This window comes from Aphelocoma coerulescens, chromosome 2 (assembly GCF_041296385.1).
Source record: "Aphelocoma coerulescens isolate FSJ_1873_10779 chromosome 2, UR_Acoe_1.0, whole genome shotgun sequence".
Classification (NCBI taxonomy): Eukaryota; Metazoa; Chordata; class Aves; order Passeriformes; family Corvidae; genus Aphelocoma; species Aphelocoma coerulescens.
Window position 1 is genome coordinate 54,810,018 of NC_091015.1, and position 20,616 is coordinate 54,830,633.

The 20,616-nt window shown below is 41.1% G+C and overlaps 1 protein-coding gene and 1 long non-coding RNA gene across 3 annotated transcripts in view; both read left to right on the top strand.

The window, feature by feature from the left end:
- The window catches only part of LOC138106631 (uncharacterized), a 41,797-nt gene extending 35,104 nt beyond the window's left edge, over positions 1-6,693 (top strand). For both annotated transcript variants that reach the window (XR_011149047.1, XR_011149046.1), the window contains exons 3-4: positions 2,218-2,328; positions 6,585-6,693. This is a non-coding gene — a long non-coding RNA (uncharacterized lncRNA). The remainder of the gene's footprint in view (positions 1-2,217; positions 2,329-6,584) is intronic.
- Positions 6,694-14,858: 8,165 nt separating this feature from the next.
- LARS2 (leucyl-tRNA synthetase 2, mitochondrial) overlaps positions 14,859-20,616 on the top strand; it is an 84,883-nt gene continuing 79,125 nt past the window's right edge. Inside the window, exons 1-3 of the mRNA XM_069007539.1 lie at positions 14,859-14,945; positions 17,779-18,029; positions 19,879-20,007. Of these exons, the coding sequence (XP_068863640.1) occupies positions 17,796-18,029; positions 19,879-20,007 (363 nt within the window). The 5' untranslated portion in view covers positions 14,859-14,945; positions 17,779-17,795. The remainder of the gene's footprint in view (positions 14,946-17,778; positions 18,030-19,878; positions 20,008-20,616) is intronic.

The window sequence follows — 20,616 nt, forward strand, 5'->3', positions numbered from 1 at the left end:
ATAAGTAGCAGACCTGCTCCCCGCAGCTCCCACTGGGAACAATCTCCCTGCAGTGAAGGGATGATGCTACTGAGTGCCAACTAGTAGAAGAAAGCAAAGCAGAAGGCCTGAGGCAAGTGCCCAGATTGATGTCTAGCACAGTCTCCTGTATCACTGAGCTGCAGGAATAGGTCAGAAACTTGAGAGAGAGACTGTGGCACTTCTATCCAAAGTAGCACGTGCTTCCTTGGACAATCCCTGACTTACAGCTGTTGTTGTACCCTTTTCTCTTGATCACTTCAGTCCCATGGTTACTTTGGATAACATTCAAAGCCAATCTGTGTCTCCTGCTCCATCTATGCAATGCCTCAGGCTGAGGTGGAAGCTGGAAAGATATTTGGATCACAGGAGAGGGTTGGGTGCTATTGAAGTCATCCCTATCTTCCCTTTTGAATGCCTGCAGCGCCAAATGAGGTGGGACCATCCTTACATGGACTCATGTCTTCACTATGTGTTTCTGAGGCATGTGCTGTAATTCAGAATGAAGTAATTGCAGTTTTGTGGGGGAAGATTAGCCTCCTAAGACCCAACACACCTCCAAAGCAGCCATGACTGGATTGGGTATGAGTTGGTGGCATATGACAGTGAGTTGTAGAAATGAGATGGGGAGTATCACACTCATGTAGTTATCCTATAGAAACCATGGAAGAGAAGAACTGGGGCTAGGACCCCACAGACAGGAGAGCCAGTGGAGAGAAGTGGGCACACATAAAAGCCATTGCCCAGAACAACCCAGGACTAAGCTCTGTTTTGTGCAACACAAACATCTTGCTTACACTGCCAGTTGAAATGGGAGGTTTTGGCTGCCGGAAGCAACGAGGCAAATACATAGGGTTTTTCCTAATTATTATGCCATTTGGTTTTCACGTGCCCATGAGTTTCCCAGCAGGGTGTGATCTTCAGGGAGGATGCTTGATGGGGGTCCTGCAAGGCTCCAGCCCAGGAATATGGTGGTAAGGGCAGCCATGTCAAATATGCCACACTAAGCATGAGAAGCAGGATGCCAGCCAGGAACCATGAAAACTACTTTGAAGTTAAGTCCAAGGGGGTTTTGTGCCTTTCTTTCATGTTGCAGGATCTTCTGGCTTATGAGGTTTTTATGATTGCTCTGATAATTGAATGATTCTCAGTGGAAATAAAAATGTTATTTACAAAAATTCCTTACAAGAAAAAGTGACAATTAACTGCCAGATCTTTTTCTACATCATACACTGCAATCACAACTACCAGAGCACAGATTAAAACCAAAGGCCACCCCTGCAGATACATGGGGAAAATTACTCCAGGTCTCTTGCAAATTGCAATTTCGCAAGCTGGCAACCCACCAAAGCACCCCAGCTCAGGTCTGGCCAATAAAAGCACAGGAACAGCTTTTTCATGTCTGTCTCTTCTAAAGTTTGGTGTTAATGGAACAGAACATTCCAATAACCTTTTAAAAGGTTGTACTAATTCAATTCTTTGGGTTGGAGAGAGCCAAGCGGCATTAATCTGGTTATTGGATAATAAGCAAAAGGAGTGACATGGAAGGGAGCGAGCGAGGTGGTGGTTTAAGGTGTTTTCATGTAGCAGTTGGTATAAAAAGACAGATGAGCTGAAAGGTGGGAGGTTTAGCTTGCTGACAGGAGACAGACACTCACAAAGTTGTGTTCTCTCCCCTGCATGACCAGTCTCTGAGCCAGGCTGCACCTGTGTAGCTCCAGTACTATCATCCTGGGATGAGAGGGATATGTGGGGATGAATAATTCAGCTGCAAATCAGCTCTCCAACTGCACTGCAATTTTTTTCCTGGGATGCTATTTTTAATGTAGATACTCCCACGTGTGTGTTTGGTGGATTAGAGGCATATGAGAAATAGAAGAAGGTGGCTGACGCAGGCAGGTAGCAGAGCCTGGGGGTGGCAGGGGTTGAGCCAACACTGGCCTAGAGCAGGTCCAATGCCACCTCCCTGCCGAGGGCAGCATGGGCCTGAGCACCTCTGAGCCCTGCTTACTTTGGTGGGTGCTGAAAAAGCTCAGCACTGCTTGCTTGGATTTATACCCCTGTGTTGGCCATCACAAAGAAACAATGCAGGTGCCTGTTCAGTTATAGCCAGAGCTGGATGTCAGGGTATCTGGGTTCAGTTTTGAGGTCTGCTACTTATCTCCTTTCCACAAACCTTGTAAATCCTCTCTCTTGTAGTTCCAGATTTGTTAGTGGAAGAATTGTTACCACTGTTTCCTTTGGTCTGACTCACTTTTCTCTGGGGAAGAAACCATCACTGCTTGTTTACAGCTACAGAAGATAACTCAGGTGAGAGCCTCTTCCACTGTAAGGTGGCATCTTCCTATTGTATTTTTTAATCACAAACATCAAAAGGAGAGAGTCATCAAAATGGTTTAAGAGGAAGCAGAAAATTTTTACCTGCCGCAGCTCAATGAGGAGATGAGGGACTGTAGGATACAATGGGGTGGAAAAAGCTGCCTATTTGGGCAAATGCAAAACTATCTCATCTATGCTCATCTTTGTGAGAATCCAGATTTCTGGAAGAGCTTGGCTGGCATTTTGATTTGTTCACTAGCTCCTACAGACAATAAAAACAAAGATCAATCCATAAAGAAAATCCTGTAATGTCCGAGAATCTTTCCTTTTACCCCTTTCTGTGCATACAGTATCCAGTCCATTACTAATAATAACTGCTTTTCCAAAGTCTAGAGTGCTCTGGCAGATCCCTAGCTGGTGAAGGCATTCATGTCTTCCTGTGGACTCAAGGGAACCGACGTTTAGAGTAGTTCACTCCTTGTTAGGTTATACAGAGTCTCAACTCTTCAGCTCTAAATCACTGCATATGGGGAACTTCTTAAAAATGAGATAAGAGGGAAGTATTTGAAAACCAAAAATTAATTAACTATTGTGAGATCATTCCACAGATTATGGCTATGGTTGTGGAAAGTGCCCATGCTTTCAAGGCATGATGCACTGTGCTACCCCATTCTCAGTATCTAAATAAAGATAATTTGTAAAAAGCCCTTTATTTCTTACTCTAATTCTTGATCTTTGTGATCAAGAAAACCATGGACTATTCCTTAATTACTCAATTCTTTGTCAGTAAAATTACATGCTGCACCCAGATTTTAGGGGGAAGACAGCAAAACAGAAAATGTTGTGATGTAGCAGTGATGAAGAAGCCAGCATCCTTTGCAACAAAAATTTCATAACTAATGGTTCACATGGCCTGGTGATCAGTTTTGACTGACCTGTGCTATTCATGAGACTGGGACAAAAAAAACCCATTCTCAGTTACACTCTGTTCAGAAAGTAGGTAATTAGCCAAAGAGTTCAATGTCTAATAAGCTCCATTTATCACACACTTTTGGCCTCCTGGCTTCAGGGAAAAACAAGTACCAACAAGTAGACACCACATGGTGGCTTCTCACACCAACATTTTACAAAGAGTAGCTACAATTTTAAAACACAAAACAACATGCCAGACAAAGGTTTCTCTTTCTTTCCTAAAACATGAATTTAATCTCCAAAAACTACACTTGCCTGCAGTCCCTAAAGAGCAAGTCTACAAGCATTGAAACAGAATCTGGTCGAGATTTGGAACCCTTGGAGGCATTAAGGCAGGAATGAATTGCTTTATATCATTAGAAAGCCAAGACTGTCTACTTTCCCATGGAATATAAAGCATTCTGTTTGCAGCTGGTACTTCGTAAGACACTGAGCCATAGCACTGACACATTGCATTTTGCATATGCACTACAGACCATTTTAGAGTTTGTAAATCATTATCAAAAACTTAATTATCTTCTTTTCTCTAATGGCACATCTAAAGGCATGATGCAGATTTCATAGACGTCTTTTTACCTACCTAATTCTCCATCACGCCTTCCAGATTTTTGGAAAGATGTTGGTATGTAAATGTTGCTTTCTAGTTGTTCTTGTCCAGTTTTGTCGAAGCTCAGATGAATAGAGAGACAGCTTCCAACCTGTGAATAAGCTGTAGTACAATCACTTGGTAGCCTTCTATCAGGACAGCATGCTGTCAGGCACACTGTGTCCTGCAGTGCAGAAACTGCTGCTAAATAATTGTCCACAGTGTCCTGTGGGAAGTGCCCTGTGTTGGATTAACACCTCAGCCTCAAGCAGGCAAGTACAGGTTTGGGTTTAAACCCTTGGTTTAGGACAGAAGTGATGAGTATTTCAATGGAAGCCCAAAAGGAGTAAGAAGTACTCCTCAATTCTTCTGTCCTTCTTTATAAAAACAATGAGCTGTTTTTAATCCACATACAGCAAAACACTCTAATAAAGAACAGGCACTAAATAGCCTGGACAGGCCCTAAGAAATCTTAGCATTATGTTCATGTAAAAGCAGTGCTAATGTGGGATGGTGATCCTAGTTGTCAAGCTACCTTCTAATCTTAACTCCTCTAGTGGGCTTTTGCAAGTTAAAGAGTAGAAAACAATATTTAAATTAACATAAGGTTAACAGTGTAAGTATTTGGTTTGCAAAACATATGTAAAAACTGCAAACATTACATGCTCCGCTTAGACTTGGGAGTGTTAACAAGAAAAAATGCATCCAAAAAACCTTTAGAAGTAAGAATCAAAAGTACGAATCTGACTGTATAAGTAATATACACAGTACCTGAATGGTTTTTTGGTATTTTGTTCATTTAATGCAAAGTCTTTTTGACAATTTCAAGCTGAATAAAAAAAAAAAAAAAAGTGGAATGCAACTACTGAAGCAACCCTGTACTTCTCATGTAGGACACAATGACAGGAAACCCAAACAGGTGACCGCAGCATCCCTCTGGGTCTGCATAACTAGAAGTGAAAATTTCCTTGCATTCCAGAATAAAACTTGGCATGGTTTATTTATGGCAATGGAATCTTTAATGAGCCATACTCTCCAAAGACACACTCTCAACTGTTAAAAGAAAAGTTGCACTCATTTAAAAAGTCTTATATTGTTGAAATACAACTACTTAACATTTAAAATATATTTTCTAATTTTAGCTATATAATACAAATCTCAAACATATTCTATTAAGAAGCAATATACTCTCCATTTTCGTATTCCGGTTCTGTGACATCTTTTCCTATAATTTCAACTACAAAGAGAAAATGAGTGGCAGGTTTCATAACATCAAATCCTGAAAAGGAGGTGTTAATTGGTATCTAAGAATTGCAGTCCACAGCATTCAAAAGTCCTATTAGTTATCTAATCATTTAGAAGCAAGAGGATTTCTGCCTAGTACCAATGGATTTGAATAGCATATGCATCATAGCTATCAACCAAGACAATTCTATGTAATGGACATAGTATCTGTGTAGTTTACATGGCATTAAAAATATCTGTTGATAGTCACATTGATAAATTAATAAAAATTAGAAAAAAAGAAAAAGAAAAAAGAAAAAAGTTAAATCACAGTAGATGATTACTAGGAAAGACCGCCAGACATCAAACAGCATCCACAATGCTTTGCCAATCCTGTTTTGCTTCCTTTCCAAAGGAAATTAAATTAAAAATTCCTTAAACTGGATTCAGAGATGCAAATAGTGCTAATGAAGAATATAAGGTATCTGCAATTGCATGAGACGGCAGAGGACCATAATAACATCATAAGTCTCCCAGCTGTAATACATGCAATATCCTAAAGCAGCAACACTCTCTGCTGGACTGTGAGCAAGCAGTCCCCGTGTGCATCATCCTTGACATAATGGCTTGCTGGGTCCAGTATCTAGTTACTCTTGTGTTGGTTCTGCTTGGGCTCCTCCAGCTAAATAGCCTTCACCATTCCCAGATCAGCAGCCAGGTTGGGACAAAATATCACACTCAATGTTTTGTGAAATTTCTCATGCTCACTTCTCATGCACTGTTGGCTTTTCTGCCTGTCCATGCATCAACGAGAAGCAGCAGATTGGTAAAGGAACATAAAATATTAATTTTAAAGTGCTGAGATGTCCTGCAACTTTCACAACAGTCCATGATGGCCAGAGGGCACAAGTGAGCGAGGCTGACAAAAGCTACCCTGGGGGGAGGCCAGCTCCCTTCTTGATCTCTTTCTGTAGTCAATGGAAAGAGCAGGATCTGACTTAGGTATGCTGTGTTGCCACTGGATGAACTTTTTCCCTTCATGTAAAGCCTTCCTCAGCTAAAACAGGCCCTGATGAACACTGTCCCCACCCTCACGCCCAGAATGGGCTCCACAGGGCCCAGGGTGGGGTTCCCACACACCACTCCTCACTGGCCTGGGACAAAGTGACACATACAATCTGGTTACCTTTAGTTATAAAAAGGGCACAGTGTGCTAGCACAAGAAAACAGTTTATACCCTGAAGCACTACCTATTTTATCACCCTGAATGCAAGGAGATACCATGGCTCAATTGTAAAAAAATGGTAATAAGGAAAAGCATTGAGTCACTACCCATGAACATCATTCCCAAGCTTAGCTCATTCTTGAGTAAACAAGTGATTTTCTTTCATCAATAAAGTACGAATCGAGGTATATCCTGTGCTGAAATTGCATGTCCTTTGCTTGAATTTTCTTTTTGGAACAGGAAGGCATGGAACATCCCCTCCTGCCTGTCTCTAGCAAGTCATTTCAATGGGAGTAAGAAACGCTGAGCGAGCTTATCCGGTACATCTGGTATGCCTGCAAGCCATGCTGGCAGTTTTGCTGAAAAATGTGCAGAAGAACCTTCCCTCGTTGGAATGTAAATTTTCATTTTTATAAAAGCATAACGAGTTCTGAAGGGGTAGCAGAAAGTGATTTACAGAAATGCCAACTTTGCGTTACATATCCATGAAACATTCAGGATTCCCACTGTAATGCAGGATGGATAACATGGCTGTATCTGCCTTACTTTGTGATTCCAAGCTAAATCCCAGCAAGCAAGGATCCTGTTTAAATGTTATTTCCCAAAGTAATTTACAATTTTTCCAAGGAAATAAGGACTTGGGTGACCAGTTATAGTATTTCCAGAGGCCACCTGCATTACCAAACCTAGACCAGGCCCTAGCATTCCACAGAGATTGTGCTGTTAATGGGCTGAATTCTGTCCTAAAAGTTGCTAGAGTTATTGGAGGGAGGAAGCTGTTTCCACTCCTCTAGAAGATTGTTAGAGAACCTCTCTGATCCAGTAATGAGAACCTGGTCTTTCTATCCAGTCTAAATGTGGTATGGTTATTTGTGGTTTTATATTCTTTTCCTTAAATAGGAAAAAGAATATCTTTTCTCTGTTGCTGGTTCTAGGCTAACCAATTCTTAGAAGGAATTCGGTATCTTACCATAGTCTTTATTTTTCAGACTAAGTAGCACTTCATGCCATCTCTCATATGATCTGCTTTATGGTACCTCTGCATTTGTTGCAGATTAGTTAATCTTTCTCAGAAAAATATGGCAGCAGTTGTGTTGCAGGTGTGCATTCACCCATGCCTTCTACAATGAAGCTTTCACTTTCTGCTGGAAGTATCTTGTCTGATGTATGCTACGGCCACAAACACCTTCCTCATGAGTTCATCCTATTGTCGATTCACAGTCCCTCTGTGATCATCTGACACTCAGAGTTCTCTCCACCGGAGTCATCTCTTGTCTCCCTTAGAGAAATTCCTCATTAACCCTGAAGCGCATGCCCTGACATTCTGTTCTAATCAAGCATCTATTTCCACTCAGCTGTCAGAGTCAGAAAGGTTTTAATAAATGATAAGTCTTACATGTTAGTTATGCCCCTTTGTGGAGGCCGGTGGGCCTGCTGGACAAGGAACGAAAGGAGTCCTATGGTGGGGTAAGTCCTAGGTTCCTCTCCAGCTTATGGTGACTGAAAGGCTTCCTCCAGAATGCTTTGTTCTGTTATGTTTAATGTAGCCCAGCTCTGCTCCCCTGGTTGGCTCCATTGGCCACCACAACCCTTGTTACCTGATACGCCCTCAGAGTTTCTCGATTAGTTCCCTTACCCTGGAGCCCCCATTGCTCTGCCCCGGGACTTCCCTGCAACCTTGCATGAGTGCGGATGCATTAAATCTCTCCTGTAGAACCCTGTGTGAAAACTCTTCTTGCTCATTCATCGCTGGACTGTTTTAGCTGGCTATCTGGTGTGTGTGTGCCAGTGTGCTGGCTGCACCGAGAGGCTTCCTTGAAGGTGCTTTTGGGAAGGTCACGGCATGTTACCATCTAACAGAACTGCAACGCCCCTTCAGATTTCAAGAGCCTGCTGACTTCATATGGTAACATATTTAATGAAAATATTACCAGCACTGGTCCTAAAATTGACCCTTGAGGAACTCATTGTAACTTGACTCTCTTTTCTTTCTCTTCCTCTGCCGTTTCCCATTGGTCAGTTCTTCCCCACCTTTCTTGTCATCTGTTAACCCCCACCTTCTTTTGCTCCATTAATATTTTCCCATTTAGGAGTGTATCAACTGCTCTGCTAAGGTACAAATGAGATTTACCACATTTTCTATTTTGGAAAATCTATTATCTCATTTAAGGAAAGCTATCAGATTATTCTGGCACCATGCGCCTTGGTAAAACCAGGCTCCTTTCACCTTGTTTTATAATTAACTAGAAAGAACAATTTAGTCATTCTTTCTCCTTTGGTAATTTTACCGTGTGTAGAAATACAGAAGAAAGTAGAGGTAGATCACATCCACTTCCATGTTGGTAAGCATATACATAAAAAACACCAGTATACATATGTGTATGTGCATATGAGTATTATGTGTTACGTATACACGTGGACAACGCATACACCTACATGTAAATATTTGTACACAACAACTTCCAAGCTGCACTGAGCTTTGTAAGGGAATACTACCATATCCACTTGTCCAGACAATAAGGATTAATTAATACTCCTTAATTTTAAGACTTGCAGATATTTTCCTCCTTTTCCACTTCTTCTTCTGGAGCCAGCTGACAGCCACCTAGACAAGCCCAGTGTGCAGGATGGTTTTACCCAGCACTCAAATTGTTTCCTGCTGATAATATTACAAAGTTCAAGTGCAATCTAGTTGTTGGATAATTGCAATTATGAAGTTTGTCCATTAGTAAAAAAAGCTCTTTTAACAGTCACAGTGAAGAGAAAATGTCCATTTGACACCTATTTTAAATATGAGGGCCTGGTTCTTAATGAAAGAAAGGTCAACACATGACAAGTGTTTAATTAACAAGTGCCTGTCTTGTTATTCCTTCTTGTCTGATATGGTAGCACACACTTTTGTAATACAAAAATTTATTGTGAGAGAGGTGGAAGAAGAGAGGCACAGCACCTCTCCGTAAGGTGGCCCTCCAGATGGGTGATCCTCTCCCCCATGTATATGTAGGGGATATGTACCATAGCAACGTGGCAGCCTTTGCTAAGGGCTTTGAGCAGCTGGAATCACCTGCCTCCCGGCACACAACTGACTTGCCATCTGAAATGACACATTTCAAGAAAGACAGAATGAAAAGCCAGGTTTCCAAAACTTGCATTCCTAGCTGTAATAAGGAGACATAGCATTCCCAAATGCCCCTGAGCTGTGGATAGTTTAATGACAATATGATGTCACTGTGACCAGTCCACAAGCTCATAAGGATTGACCTCTTACGCCCATGACTGTAAATTCTAAATTTTAAACAGTCTTAGAAAACACTTCTTTCCAAATTAAAAGCATGAAACATGTAGCTTTGAATGCTGCAAAGGGGTAGTTTTGCTCACCACTGTGTATAACCAGTTCCAACCAACAGCAAAATTGTGCTAGTGCATTAGAAGATGGCCAAGATGAAAATACAGTACCAATTACTTTCTTTGAAAACCGAGCTGTTCATGAAAGGCAAAAAAGTGAAGGTGCCTTGATTCTGATAACTTCTTCCCACCTACATGCACACACCTACTCACACACTTTTAGTCTGAATCAGTAAGAAGCTGCTGACTGTCACTGGTTTAATACCTTTGTGTGGAACATGGAGGATGTGCATTTTGGGTTAAATGCACCCTTCTGTAAATAACACAATACAAGCACTGCATAAAAACCCCTCAGAATAAGGCTCACCTAGGTCTTAAAAATGACTCAGCCCCATGTCCCAGCTCCAGACTCAGGGAACAACATCAGCCTGCTAAAACAATGCTGGTAAATATGATTCTACTGAGTCTGGATCTTGCATGGTTTCAAAATTCTTCCATAATATTCAGTGTTTTAATTAGTGGCATGGGGACAGGCACAGATATTTTCCAACCAGACAAGGCCATCCTGGTCACTGAGCACAGGGTGGGGCAGGCAGGTTTCTGACTTCTCATATAGCCGATCTCTTCTTCCACTGATGCATTGTGTGAGTTCTTCATTTTGCCAAACCAAGGAATGACAAATCTGTGTTGGTTTGGATGACAAGAACCTCCTATGTCATCAAGGCCAGTCCCCAGCTAAAGTGGGCATCAAACAGTAATACCTGTGATACAAGTAATACCTGTTATGAGTTACCAAAACTCACAATTTACAGGTTAAACTCCACCCCTAGTAATGTGACCAGTCTTGCCCAAATCCATTCCTTTCCATCCCAAAAGTATATCTGCCTCTTCTACCACTTTCAAGAGCTTATTCTTCCACTACCACAGTATTTGAGTGCTTTTAAAATAAAATCCACTGCAAAAGTGAAGCTTCTACTGATCTTTGTGGTCTCAGAATTCTTCCTTTTGAGATCTGGGCTCAGATAGTAGATAGGGTTTGAGAGGATTTTTCTTAGATTTAGTCTATGAATTTCTTGCTTTTTCATATTCTCAAGTAATAGTCTTCACACCCCTGCAATCCAATCACCTGCATTTTTCATCTGACCTTGTGTTTTAAAGCAAAACCACTAAATATGTGTATATAAACAACAGCAAACTCATTAGCAAAAGCCACATTCAAGGAATTTAATGGAAAAAAATTACCAAACAAATTCTTTAATTACATGAAATGGGGCTGAGATTTGAAGTATGCAGGTGACAAAAAATATTTTGTATTCCAAATGCTGGGTTTTAATCCTCTTTTAGTAGGAGGCTGAAAAAATACTAGTCATGTTGTTGATGTAGGAGCAAAAAAACAATGCCAGGAAACACAAACATCAATTCTGGTAACTATCAGCAAAAGCAAAATTATACTTGTATGGAAATCTGGGAAGCATGTCTATTTAAGTGACAGACAACTGGGGCACTTCTGCACATTTCCCATACAGGAACTAATGAATTACCTAATTACCCAATCAACTCCAGGCTTTATGTGGACTAACAAAAATGGTAACAAACACATTAGTACAAAGTCTAAAAAAAGAAATCAGGGGACTATCAGCCTGATGGAAAATAGTCTATGACTATTAAAGCAAATACAAATATTTTTATATCATTAATATTCATAATGAAAGGAGACAAGAAAACAGTCCAGGTTAGGAGGCAAAACTCAGTGTGGGGAAAGTGGGGATCATGGGAGAGTGGGTTCAGTACCCTGTTTGGAAAAGTCTGAGCCATTTTAGGGCTTATGTCCCTGCTTGCTCCCTGCACTCTGCACGGGTTTCAGCCCAATAAGGAGAGACAGTTGAGTGGGTGGTGTCTCCAACCCTTGCCATGGTTATCAAGGTGTTGTTTGGTTTAATTTTCATTTATACAGTGTGCTGTGCAGCTCACAGCTCTGGTTCATGATTGCTACAGGATTCTGCTCAGGAACCTGAGAGGTTCCCACTTCCAAAGAGAAGGGACCTGATGTGGAACAGCTGGCCATCCTTGACACTTGGCTGGCTAACCTATGACACTCGTGAATGAAAACCTCTTTAATTTATGTGTGTAGTGCTCTTCACGTCAATTGGGGTCAACACCGTAGAGCTCAGAGTGAGAAAATGTAGCAAAATAAGAAGATTATTTTATGTTGTCTTGAAAATATTTTGAAAGTCTAATCACTGCCTCAAATTTAGAATTACAATTTTTAAAATACATTTCAGTCCCTAGACTGTTGAAGTATCTAACATTAAACATATTGACCTATATTTCTCATGCTGTGTTATCAAGACTATAGCTGATCGAGTAGCTAGACCTTCATCTTATCTTTTTAAATCCATTCATTTCACTAAAACATTCCTTTCTCATCCTGACAATCTACTTATATATTTGATTTGCTCAAAGCTGAGGATTATCTCTTTAGATTAATACTAAATTAATCACAACCTTAAACGCTTCCTAGAAAGTTAAATGTATGCTATACACAAAAGCAGACCTGCCATACCTGAGGAGCACTTACTTAGGTTTGGGCCCATGTGGAGCCTCTAGCTCTTATCTCTAGCTCTCTCTCACCATATTAACCAACAACCCAAACTGGGTTTGGTTAAACTCAGATCTAGCTTGGGATTCTGATGACATGGCAAGTATTGTACCAAGTCTTGGCTACTGCTGACAAAAATTTTTAAAAAATAAACTGGAGGAAAATAAAAAAACCCCATATAATATAATTTTACATTATTCCTTATTTTCTTCTGGAAGGATTTTGCTGGTATGATTTTTATTAGCTGCCACAAAAAACAAATCAAGCATGTTTGACACGGGTTTGAATTGTGTGATGCTTAGAACATGTAGAAGTCAAGATACTGGAAGATATTGGAAGACACTGGAAACTTACTCTGAGAATATACTGAAATTTTAATTTGTGTCCCTTTCTGTTGATTTTATTGGACCTTATTGTGCGGTCTGGATTCTAATATTGAGGAAGGCAGCCAATATCAAATGCAGCTAGACAAGGTATAAGATTTTCTGTAAACAGAAACTGAAATTAGATGATAAAAACCAAGACCAACCAGAAACATTCTCAGATGGAAAGAAGAGCAAAGGTATTCTTCAAAGTATGACAATCCATGAAGGCCAAAACCAATCCAGACATACAATGTTATTTGGCATTTGGGCTTTTTATTGCCTTATTTATGGTAATAGTTGATCATCTATTAAGCACTGTTTGGCAGCACCATTTCAAAAATACTGTCAAAACCCATGTCAGCAGTGTCTAGAAATGGCAATGAATAATTGTCCCAGGGTGTCAAGAGGACAGCCAAAAGCACACCAAAGCTTTCCTCCAAAATCTTATACTGGCTTTTTTTCTGTGGTCTCATCCAGTCTGCTAACCTCTCTGACATAATTTTCCATCCATTCAGATGTGAATCAGGAGAATGCAAGGGTTAAGGCCAGTGTGAGGGGAAATCATCCTCTGAGTTGAAAACAAGTCCCAGCTGGTCATGAGCTCTCATTTATCCTGGGGAAGGGACTCAGTCAAGGACTGCACTGCCTGTCCCCCACACAATAAAATGCTTCATCCTCCCTCAGTCCAGGAACTCACACAGCAGATCAGGGAGAGATTTGGGAGGGAAGGCCTGTTAAAGCCAAATTGCCATCACTTGCTGAAGGGGGGGATCAACAGGAAAGCAAGTTAAAATTATGCATACAGTCGTGGGGAAACTGTACTAGTTTATCAGCAGGGTAACCATCAGAGCTCCTCTCTGTTCATTTTTGTGGTGAAAAGGTTATAATTTAAGCACACTTGACAGGTACACACAACCAAGTGGAAAGCTTTTATTCAGTAAATACTTACTTTTAGTCACATAAGAAGGTTGACTTTACTGTAGACATTGCACTGCATAAACAGAATGTGTCTGTTTAAACTATGCTGGAAACAGAACATTGAAGAAAAAGGTCTAAAAATGAAAAGAATCAACAGTTGCCAGCAGTAAAAGGACACAAACACAGGGGGAATTAAAAAAAAAAAAAAAAAAAGATTTATCGTTCCTCGGAAGCTACTACAAGTTACTTGCAGTAATTAAAACCAACTCTGAACTCCACAGTGTTTGACAACAGGGTGAGATGTTGTTTGTCAGGGAGAGGTAGAATTAATTATGCTGTGCTAGATTGCCTTTATTGGCTTGTGCCATGTTGTCTAGGATGACCCCACTGGAGCAGGGAGGTTAAACCAGATGACAGCCAGGAGCACACTGCACTAGAGCTGAGCTCATTCAAACACATAGAATTTCAGGATAAGAAAGAGAACTGCAGTGTCTTTCCTGCTTTCAGGTACCCATTTTGTGATCCTGTGTTTCTGTGACTTCTGCTTTTTACTCTGAATGGTCAAAAAGACATCACAACCCACCCTCCCCCCTCCCCCCCAAACTATTGCCTTTATTTCAGAATCTGCCTCTTAAAAGAACAAAAAAAACCACCACCCCCAAACCAGAAGGGAAGTAAAATTATTGAAATTACTGACATCTAGCCCTAACCTATACAGTCGCTTTACAGCATCTGTATATGCTGTGGAGGGAAGCAAAATTAATCACACAGAAAAGGCCAGGTTGGAGGGGACTACAGTGTGTCATCTGGTCCATCTGCTCAAGCAGGGCCGTCCTAGAGCACACGGCAGAGAACTCTGTCCAGACAGTTCCCAAATACCTCCAATGAGAAAACCTCTCTGTACAACGTTCCAGTGCCTGGTCACCTGCACAGTAAAGAAGTTCTTCCTCATGTTCAGCTGGAGCTTCCTGTGCATCAGTTTCTGCCTGCATCAGTTGCCTCGTGTCCTACTGCTTGGCAGCACCGAGAAGAGCCTGGAAACATCCTCTTGGCACTCCCGCTTTAGATATTTATAGGAGTTAATGAGGGCCCCTCTCTCCGTCTCTTCTCGAGGCTGAACAGGCTCTGTGCAATTTATACAGAGCTCAATCCCGGTTAATTAATTTTTTTAATTACTATTTTTATTATTTACTGTTGTTCTACCTTTCCCCGTTACACTCCGGAACTGGGAAACTCTTCCCGCTCCCTCTCTGCGCGGAACTCCCGCCCCGCCGGGCGGTGCCAAAGGCGGAGGCGGCGCCTCGCTCCGACACCGACACGCCAAGATGGCGGCGCCCGCGGCGCGGCGGGGGAGCTGAGGGAGGGCGCGCGCAGGTAACGGTCCCCCCGCCCGGCCCTGCCTCACGCCCCCCGCCCGCCGGGGCCGCCGCTGCTCCCGCTGCCCGCGGCTTCCCGTTGCCCGCTCCTTTGGGCTCCTTGCCCGCCCTCAGCCGGCTCTCCGGGCGGCCCTATGCCCCCGGAGTTCCCCCCTCCTCCAGCCTCCCTCCGTCACCGCTCCCCCGCTCGCTCTGTCCCGCCCATGGAGCCGCCTGCTCCCCGTGCTTCTCCAGCGGCGTGACGCCCCCGACGGGGCTGAGTGAAGTGTGCTGGGCCTCGTCAAGCAGTTTCCGGGACCTTAATTCAGTCTCCCGCGTGCTTACTGCATCTTTCCAAACGTTTTCTGTGTCAGGGGAGGTTTAGGTTGGATATCAGGAAAAGGTTCCTCACCCAGAGGGTGGTCGGGCACTGGAACAGGCTCCCCAGGGAAGTGGTCACAGCACCAAGCCAGACAGAGTTCAAGAAGCGATTGGGCAGTGCTCTGGGGCACATGGTGTGACTGTTGGGGGGTTCTGTGCAGGGCCAGGGGTTGGAGTCAGTGATCGTTGTTAGGTCTCTTGTAGCTCAGGATATTCTATGATTTATTTCTCTATCAGACCAGCCCCTTCCATTCTTGGCACACCTGAGTAAGACAGTTTTAGGCTCATAACCTTGGTCCTTGAAGAACCCAGACAGCACTGGGCTGGGGTGCCCTTAACTGGGGCAGGGAGGGGCACTCTGCTTGTGCTAGTCTCATGCCCACCAGCCTGGATAGGGAAAACAGCTTAGTGCCATGTCTTTTGGATTTAATTATCCTCTGTGCCGCTCATCCTGACTTGGCCCAACACATGCCTGGCTGATCATTGCATCTTGGACAGTACCTGGGAGCAGGAAAGACACTGCAGTTCTCTTTCTCATCCTGGAGTTCCATGTGTTTGAATGAGCTTAGCTCTAATACTGTGTGCTCCTGGCTGTGGCTGTTTTCTTGCTCCCACCGCTGCTCTGACCCATGCTCGTGTGACCTGTAGGGCCTGAGGTCACCCAAATGTGCCCTCTCAGGCGTGACATTGGCAGGTGGGCTTCCCTTGAGCTGTGCAGAGGCACGGGGTCTGTGTCCTTTGTGTCTCAGAATCACAGAACCAATTAGGTTGGAAGAGACCTCTCTGTCATGGAGTCCAACCTGTGGCTGAACACCACCCTGTCAACCACTGAGTGCCATGTCCTGTCTTTCCTTAAACACCTCCAGGGATAGTGACTCCACCACCTCCCTGGGCAGCCCATTCCAGTGTCTAATCACCCCTTCTGTGAAAAAATGCTTCTAATGTCCAACATAAACCTCCCCATACACAGCTTAAGTGTGTGTCCTCTCATCCACTAGTCTCCCTTCAGTGAAGCACTATACACTCGTGTAACTCCTGGGCTTTAAAATACTTGCTTTGTAAGTCAGCAGTGCTGAAATTGGCTTGCATAAGGAAGCGCTCCTTTCTGTTGTAAAATAAATCAAAGTAACAGAAATAAGGCATATGTGATAAGGAAATAATTAGTAAAAATAAGCAAAAAACTTTGAAGTACTGAAATGCTAATTTTGAGATGAGTGTGATGTTATGGAGGGGGAGAAATTGGAGTCTCCTGAATGACTCATGTGCACCTGCACTGGGAATCCTGAATACAGTCCTGGATTTGTTTTTATTACAAACGAGACAGTTAATGGAGGGTAGCAAAAAAAAATTCAAAGCACTGGTGTGACATAAGTGAAAAACTGTCTAAAAGACCCTGCTTGATAAGTAAGAGAGAGAGCGAGTGATTCTATAGAGCGGTAATGAGACAGGCAATGAGGGTTTGTGTATGCATATATGGTGAATGTTAAAGGAAGCATAACTCCCACTAGCTTGCTGGGGATCTAATTTAGGTGGTATAGCAATTATTTCTGCTGATAATGTTTCTGCCTTATGGGAAATGCATAAGTAAAATCTTTTGTTACACAAACTTTCTCTACATTGCGATTTTACTGATGTAACTCTTCAAGGAAAATTCTGAAGTATTTTGGTACAAGTGTATTGGGCAAAATTTAAAAAAAAACCCAACACCAAAACCAACCATAGAGGATAGGAAATACTGATGTAAAAATGTGATTTATAAAAAAAAAAAAAAAAGCAGTTGAGGAGGAAATCTCAGAGTAGAGGTCTTTTAATGCTGTATTTCCTACTGTAGGAAGTAAAATCAGCAAATATCTTGTTGAGAGTGATCCCAAATACGGGAACTGTCCGATCTTTCTCCCATCTGAGTAGCTTTAGAAGACTTGCTCTAAAGCATTTGAGGAGTTAACTCAATTTTTAGTTGAAAAAGAAAGCCTTAGCAAAATAAAATAGTTGGTTTAGAATATCTGGTTGAAATCTACTAATTATAGTCATCCTCCCCCATCTCTTTTCAGTGATGACAAATTCAGTATTTTTACAGTATAATTTCATCCAACTTCCTCTTCTCTCTGTTTCATTCTGAATTTTTACTAACACAGTTAGCCATCTTCTTTTCAGGCGATGGAGCTTCTGCAACCTTCAACTGACTGATTATGCCTTTATGGGAGACTGAATGCAAGAATTGTATTTTATTAGATAAGACATCTAACACAATAGTTTTGTTCTGTGCAAAGGCCGCAGTTAGTTCTCCTGACTAAAAACTGCATACTTTTATAATTCAGACACGGAAATAAAATGCAAGTTCCATGGAAAACAGCCGAGTAGTCCAAGTCAAGCTAAAATAGTTTCATAGCTAGCAATTTTCAGTATAATCATAATAATCATTGAGTTCTTGTTATGTATTGCAGCATGAATTTTTTTTTTTGTCTTCTCAGATACCATAACCTTAAGAATGCAGTCGGTTTGTCAAAGAGTTGGCCCTTGTTCCTCATGTTTGAAGAGGCAACTAAATGGCTTCCTGGGATTAATTAAATGGCAGAGAAGACTGGTTCCTGCTTGTGCGAGAACTATTTACAGTGAGACGGGGAAATGGGAAAAAAACTATGGGTTGGAGACAAGAAAACGAGTTGAAAATTGGTGGTTCCCAAGAATAAAGGATCAGTTCTGCAGAATTTCAGAAACTGATGTAAGCATTATGAGAAATTTGGAGATTACATGTTTAATATTTTTTGTTTTCTTAGAATGAAATTAATTGAAACTTACTTAGTACAGATGGCTTATAATGATTAGATGTGCATTACATTTTAGGGAAAATACTTTCGTGTAGATTATTAAAAACCATTAATGAAATAGGTAAACAAAAGTAATTTTAAAATCTTGTGGAAAAATGCAGTGTTAGGCAAAGGATAAACTTGTAAATTTATGAAGTGTTTAAGTAATCAATTCTTTCTTTGTATCTTATACAATATTTGGGAAAGAATTATTTAAAGTATTAAAAGAAACATCTATTCGTAACTTTTGTTAACAATTTTCTCAGGGTTCTGTTCCCAATGTTGTGACAAATCTATTACACTACACCTTGTGACTCACTAAAATCTGTGTTAAGGGAAAATGATTTTTTAATATTTTCTGGTTTACAGTCTCATAGGAGTAGTAAGTGACTTGAAGAAAAAAAAGTTTTCCCATGCAATAAAAGATCTTTAAAACAATGGTATCTCAGTCTCTGACTCTTTTTGCCTTCACAATTATTCTTTCACAATAGATAAAAAACGTTTTTGTGCCCCTTTATGTTTTTTTGTTCATCTCTCTTAAAATGTGCCTTCTCTCAGACAAAAAAATAATGCTGTCAAAATGCTGAAGAGAGAAAAGAGCTTGCTTTTCTGGGGAAGAAAACTGAGATGAAATGGTGTACATGTGTACCTGTAGCAGGGAAAGCAGTCATTTAGACTTGTGTCTTTGATATACATATATACATAGGTATCATATATAGCATACATATGCTAAGTTCTAAATTGTATTTTTAATGATATTTTTGTTTTATCCTTACAGTTGAAGTAGATTTAATAACATATCGAGGCAAATAGTGTATAGTGCTGCAATGAAGTACTCAGATTATTTCCAATTTTGCTGTGATTGAACAAAAGTGATAAAGAAGTATTATTTGACAAATATTAGTAGAGTTTTATTCAGAATAGTAAAAGCTGAAAGCTGCCTGTAATTTTTTTTTTATTATTAACATAAGAAAAATAATGTAAGAACTTAGCAAGTATCAATGATACTTGATACTATCGATGTATCAATGATGAATGATCAGTGGTAATCAAGATGTATTAGGAATAATTGATGTGAGAGAGGATTTGTGATTTCTTTGTAACTTTTGTCATTTTAATTAAACCTAACTAAATGAAATTTTTAGTTTCTTTTCATTATGCAAAATACTGCTTGTAAGATGTGTTTGGATCTGAGCATACATAGTGAAACAGAGCAGTTTCTCTTTAGCAGATGTTCATGCAATTGCAAATGATGTAGTCACTTTGGGAGTTACTGCAGTTCAGCTGACAAAAAGCAACTGGCCAGGAGTGAGCTCTGTGTTTGTTGCAGATACAAAGTAAAACATTAATTATGTAAGCTGTTATGAGAGTAATTTAATATGCTATGTTTCCATGTTTTTGCTGGGGCAGACTAAGAACACATAGATAATCAGTTGCAGATGCTACAGTGGAAGTGGTGCTTTGTTAAGCTTGAGTTCTGTCAATATAGCTTTTTGTGAGTAAAAGTGAATTAATTTTCATAACATTCAAGTGCCATGTAAGTGTCAGTAAAAATTGATGAAATGGCAGCAAAATCTGGTAAAACATCTCCACTTAAAGCCCCAAAGAATTTGATCCAATGAACTTTGTCAGTGCTCACTTGGATCAGTTACAGCAGAACCATGTTTCTCTTCATGGTGTGTAGTAGTTTGTAATGTGCATGTGTATTTATTCAAGTGAAATGCTAACTCATGTAGTTACTAGTTTCTAAAAATTTCTTTCTAGAAATCAAGACCAAAATTTTATGTGCTTTCTATGTTCCCATATCCTTCTGGGAAGCTTCACATGGGCCATGTTCGTGTCTACACCATCAGTGATGCAGTAGCTCGATTCCAGAAAATGAGAGGGATGCAGGTAAGAATAGATCAGCAGTAGGACTGGGTGGGGGTTTTTTATGTTTTAATATCATAATTGATCAGGAAATTAGTATTTTTCAAAATCCATGAAAGTGGAATATGTGCTACAGATGTGTAGATAATGACCCATTAAGATTTGAATATTGAAATTTGAGACTTTTAAAGACTGTGGTGTTCAGAACTCACTGTCGGTAAAAGATGGTTAGAAGGTACCTCCGATGATGCAGCTGTTATCAGCTGCCTAAACCTACTGATGTATGGCACAGTGTCGCTGTGACCTGTGGGCCACACAGTTTCTGTGAGAGGAGACTGACAACCCTCCTGCCATCTGGGTGGGACCAGGGGAAGGAAAGGGTCTGCCTGGCAAGAGAAAACAAACACCACCAAAATCAACTGCTTTCACCTCTTCTGCTCCTGAGAACCAGTTCATGTCATTTGTCAGACACAGAGGGACAGCCTCTGGGCCAGCTGGGAAGGAAACCTTTTTTTTTTGTATTGCTGCAAGTCAGATGAACAGGGTGATGTCACATGTTACCTCATGTGCGTGTAGCTAGAAGTTTCTGTTCTGTAGCATCTCACCGCTTGGCTTGTCCATTTCAGACTTGCT